Here is a 5,524-nt window from a genome sequence, read left to right on the forward strand (position 1 = left end):
TTGATGTTACGTTTCGTACATTCTGATCTTATTTATCAACTTCAACCATATTAGATTTTCTAGAAAATAAATCCAAAACTTTATCCAAAAACACGTTTATCTGACCAATTTATATTGGATAAACTTTTGACTTTTAAAAATAAATAAATAAATAAATAAAGAGTATATAATTTTCTTAAAGGTCATCAAAATATAAAATACAAAGCTGTAGAGTTAATATTATATTAAAAAATGTAGTTGATAATTTCGGTAATAATTATGGTATCATTTTTTTTTTAAAGCCGTTATGGTATCATTAATAATTGTTAAAGTAAAATTTTTAGATATGGTGAATGATTGAATACAATTAAGGAAACATTATTTTGAATTAAATATACTAATGAAAGTTTAACGGTGTAAGAATAATATTGTTGAATAAAAATAATATAATAATAATCTAATGTTTGTAGCACAATATACAATTCAATAAGTATAGAAATACGGACATATAAGTTTAATATATATAGGCTACTATTCAAGTTTATTTACATATTCTTGTAAGTCTCATGAGACCCTTCGTAAATGCATACAAGCTACTATATGAATGCACACAGGGTAAATTGTGTGCATTCAAACTGGACGAATTGCATACAATCTAGTGTTTGTACATTCGTGTAGTAATTTTTGTGTATTTATGAAGGATCTCACGAGACTTATGGGATCGGAAGATGCGTGGTCTCATTTGATTATTAATATATATATATATATATATATATATATATATATATATATATATATATATATATATAGGCTATCTTTCTGGTGCAAACCATTATTAACATGTAAACTAGTGAACCAATATGGTGCGTTGATGTATTAGATCGTAGGGCACAAAATCACCAGCGCACCACATCCCCTGCACCACGTAACACGGGAGAAGAACCACAGTGTTCTTACGTAACAAAACTTCTCCCTCCCATTACACTGGCATTCGAATTCCAGTTTGACATCGCATCTTCCGCTAATGTATCGCGAGAGTTGCGGCCCAGACGTATCACCCGTGTGCGAATGACGAAGGATGACGACAAGCGACTCCGATGCCGGCGACTTAACAGGTCCGTATGTAAATTTACCCAGGTGCATGGCTACCAACGCTGGTTTTTTTTTCCCGTAACAGCCCTCCCGTACGTATTTGTGCAGATGGCGTAGAGATGATACCGGACACAGTGTCCGAACCCGGCATTGCTATGGGTTTAACAGCCACCGACCAACCACAATGGACCCCGATCGTGGACGCTTCCATCCGGCCAACGCCGGGACGAGACACGAAGTCTGTAGTGACTTCTTCTATGAATACGATCTGGATGAAGAAAACCGGGTATCGCGACTATTCTGGGCTGACCCCCTCAGTAGGCGGAAATTTTATTGCTATGGCGGTCATATTTCGTTCGATGCAACCTACGACACAAACAGGTATGGTGCTACAATTTGGTTCCCAATCCCCCTTGTTTAAATTGGTGTGAGACCAATACATTACTACTCTATGCACTACACACGGATTATATAAAAAAGAGTATACTACATGATGCCTAGCTTTATACTATTCTATCCACTGCACACGAATAATATAGAGTACATGTTAACTAGTCTAATCTAAATGCATTAAATGGAGCTTAATTGCCCATGACGCAGTGATTAATTGGTAAATTACATGATCTTGGTCAACTGTGTTGTTTAGAAGCTAACTTTGATATGATGCAATGATAAGGCAGTGATGAAACTTCTACATGCGCATGCACGTTTAGTTGTTTTTTTGTTTTGTTTTGTTTTGTTTTTTTTTGGAGGATTTGATTATTCAGACTTCATTGCAGCTTGAACAATAAATTGCTTGTTTCCCCGTAGGATGCATCCTTTCTATATATGGGAAGGTTACTGGAAGGTTTTGGTGTGGGAATTATTTCTTATGTGGAAATTTCACAGCTATTAGTACTGCATACATGATATTTTTATGTTCTGTTTGTTGGACATGTCGCGCATCCCTACTTATTGTGCAGGTATAGTATGGTGTTCGTGCCGTTCACTGGTGTGGACAACCATAAACGATGCATCACATTCGGGGCCGGTTTGCTGACTAAGGAAGATGCTGACTCATACAGCTGGTTGTTGGAGAAATTTTTAAGTGCAATGGGCAAGAAGCCATTATGCGTTGTGACCGACCAAGTAGCTTGATGGCAAATATGGAGTCTATTTACACTATTTTTTTTATTCCGTTTTCTTTATGTAATTCGTTTACTCCATTTAAATAGCATTGGTACTTTAAACCCCTCTTAGTTATGGTTAAATTCCCTACACTGTTGTTAAGATTTTGCATGTATTAAATATTAGAGAGTACAGCTGACTACCCCGATGCATTTTACCCCCTTGGTAAGATGACAAGAATTATGTGATGGCAAAGTGTCATTCATTTAATCAATATATGTAGTAGACGCAGAGATTTATTTCAATGGAGATGAAGAGAGGATCTGAAACAATAAAGATTACAGATGACATGTTTACTCAATGCAATTATACTAGTGCATAATTGTGTTCTTTGATTGAATGTCCTCTAAACACTAATAAAACGAACTATCATTTGAATTTAAGCTAATATTTGAATTTACAAGCTGTGCACTGCCTTTGGTTGCTAATGGTATGGATGTAATGCATATTGCAAATGGTAAGACTGTAATGCATATCAAAGTTTGGTAGTGCACCTATGGTAAGAGCCCACATAACGCCCTAACTGTAATCCTCCCCCTCCGTTGCTCCACCACGTCCCTCCATTCCCGGAACTCCGGGCTAACCACCTGGCTATCCCGTTCAGAGATCGGTATTGGCCCACACAGCAGGCCAAAGACGGCAGCGACATCCTCCTTGGTGACTGGAATGTACCGACCATTCCCCAGGTCAATCCGCATCTTAGCCGGGTCAAAATGGGTGACCAACCAATGCCCCAACCGCAACGGTACCTCAGTAATCTTAAACCCCAGCAACGCACCAAGGCCAATTGCTATAACATCCTCCATTTGCAACGTGGTTAGGGTTCCCATAAAGTTGGCAAGGTCCTTCGGCGTCCCCCGTGGGTTGATTTGACTTGCAATGGAACGCTGCACACGCGGTGCCTCCATCTCCACATCCTCATCCAACACCAGCGGCGGAGTATGGAAAACGTCATCCTCCCCACTTTCACCATCACTTAGGTGGACTGGGTGCTTGTCATTATAGCATGTACACAAAAATGAGAACCCGTGAGCACCACAAGAGACTATATCCAAACATTCAAACAATGACTGGAAACAGACTAACGAATAAAATGTAGAGCTTTATACGATTCTATGCACTGCACACGGATTGGTATAGAATCACATCCATTTAGTCTAGGTACTGTCAATTAAATAAATTATGTTAGTGGTTCTAATCTGCCCTACTCAGATTTTGAATGTAGCACACTAATTATCATACACCACAATTTACTTAATAGTAAACTTTTTAATTTTTAATCCAGAAAATATAAAATAGAGTATAAGACAAAATTTAATGTACTCTAGATACACTTTTTGGAGCTTCATCGCCCATATAATACATAAGAAAAATATATGCAATTAATCCCTATTAAATGTAAATTTACAACAGAAATGCAATTAATCTTAATGTATTCAACTAAGCTCATGAATCAGTACTTTGAATACAGTTAAAAAAAAAAAAACAATTACACTCCAGTAAATGAAAATATATTAGAGAAGTGCAAACCTAATAATTATTACACCACTGTTTCACTATACACTATGATTGAAATTGAAAACAAATAGCAAACCTTAAATTAAGGAAACGACACAGTAGAACCAATTAAGGAAACAGATAGCAAATCCTCATGCACTTCTAGCTAATTACGAAGGAAATAGACTAGCGAATAAAATGCAGAGCTTTATACGATTCTATGCACTGCACACGGATTGATATAGAATCACATCCATTTAGTCTATGTCCTGTCAATTATATAGATTATGTTAGTGGTTCTAATATGCTCTACTCAGATTTTGAATGCAGCACACTAACTATCATACACCACAATTTACTTAATAGTAAACTTTTTAATTTTTAATCCAGAAAATATAAAATAGAGTATACACAATTTACACAGATTATGTTAGCTAATTACGAAGGAAACAGATAGCAAATCTAAAGACACCCCAGCTAATTAAGAAGGAAACATTAACTATATCATTGTAAGACAAATTTGATGCACAAACAGAATTTTAGACTAAACAAATTTGGTCCAGACTACTAAGATTATATACCAACAACAGCCTGTGAGAGTACTTCAAGATTTAAACACCGAACACCATGTAATGCAAATGCACACCCCAACCAGATTATTACACCAGACCACACACCCCCCAAAAAACCGTATAACCCTCCCAATTTTGAAAAATTAAAAAGGACTCACCTTTCTGCCCCAATCGCCGCGCCACCCTCCTCCGTGCCGCCACTCTGGACGCTACCCCCGACGCCGCCCAGTCGAACCCACCGTGATGACCGCCGTTCGAACGGGAGCTGGTAAGCCGGCGACGGGTACGCTGTTTGAATGACCGCGATGCTGACGGAGAAGCCAACAGTGGCAACTGACGCCCGGACCTACCACGCTTCGACCGGCGACTACAACCACTAGACCGGGCCTTGCAACCTGTTCCAATCGCCTGAACACTAGAATTGAGGCGAAGTTTCAAACGAGCTCGAAAGACGCAGCGAGTTGAGAAGTGGTCTGAGCGGAAGAGTCGAAGATGAATTAAAACACCCATTCCACGGGCTTCGATCCAGTACGAGGCGGCACATAATGGGCCGTGCACCCTCATTAGCGTACGTTGATCATAACAAGATGAACGGATGGTAGCGGTTCACAAGTTCACATATAACCCACAGTTCACACCTGAACAGCACTCTATATATATATATATATATATATATATATATATATATATATATATATATATATATATATATATATATTGGATTTTTTTTTTGAAAAATATATATATTGGATTTAGGTTACCTAAGTATGTAGGCAAAGAAATACATGGGAGGATAAAATGTTTTCATCTAGATAAGATAAACTTAACCAAAATAAATGTCTTTAATTTTGATTTAGGATATGACCATAGTAATGGAGTTAGATTCTTATTCATCATAATTGCGAGTGGTAGCTAATTTGGAGATGTATTTGGACATTTTAAATGTATATATTAGATAATGATATGAGTCAGATGCATTTGTAATATCATATCGATCATATATTTATTTATTTAAATATGTGCAATCAATAAATTATATTCTTGTGTAATAGTTTACATCATAAATTATAAATGATAGATAAATCGTAAGGGGGTGTTTGGTTGGGTTTCTTAAAAGTGAAGGAAAATGATGTTTTATGTTGTTTGGTTGGATGGAAAACATTTTCCACTCGAAAATGTTTTCCTTGAGAATGAGGAAAACAAATTCTTAGCTAGGT

General features: G+C 37.1%; 1 protein-coding gene across 1 annotated transcript; it reads right to left on the reverse strand.

Annotated features, from left to right (window-relative positions):
• Positions 1-2,657: 2,657 nt before the first annotated feature.
• LOC109191353 lies at positions 2,658-4,751 on the reverse strand. Its single transcript, XM_019341985.1, has 2 exons — positions 4,466-4,751; positions 2,658-3,223 (listed from the first exon to the last, which is right to left on the reverse strand). Exon 2 carries the CDS (start codon positions 3,144-3,146, stop codon positions 2,733-2,735), a length of 414 nt encoding a protein of 137 aa, XP_019197530.1. The 5' UTR covers positions 3,147-3,223; positions 4,466-4,751; the 3' UTR covers positions 2,658-2,732.
• Between the last annotated feature and the right edge of the window lie 773 nt (positions 4,752-5,524).

Source organism: Ipomoea nil, unplaced genomic scaffold (genome assembly GCF_001879475.1).
Source record: "Ipomoea nil cultivar Tokyo-kokei standard unplaced genomic scaffold, Asagao_1.1 scaffold1619, whole genome shotgun sequence".
In the NCBI taxonomy this organism is placed as follows: domain Eukaryota; kingdom Viridiplantae; phylum Streptophyta; class Magnoliopsida; order Solanales; family Convolvulaceae; genus Ipomoea; species Ipomoea nil.

Excerpts from the sequence above, each read along its gene's own strand:
- LOC109191353 (XM_019341985.1), bottom strand. The coding sequence starts at position 3,146 with ATGGAGGCACCGCGTGTGCAGCGTTCCATTGCAAGTCAAATCAACCCA.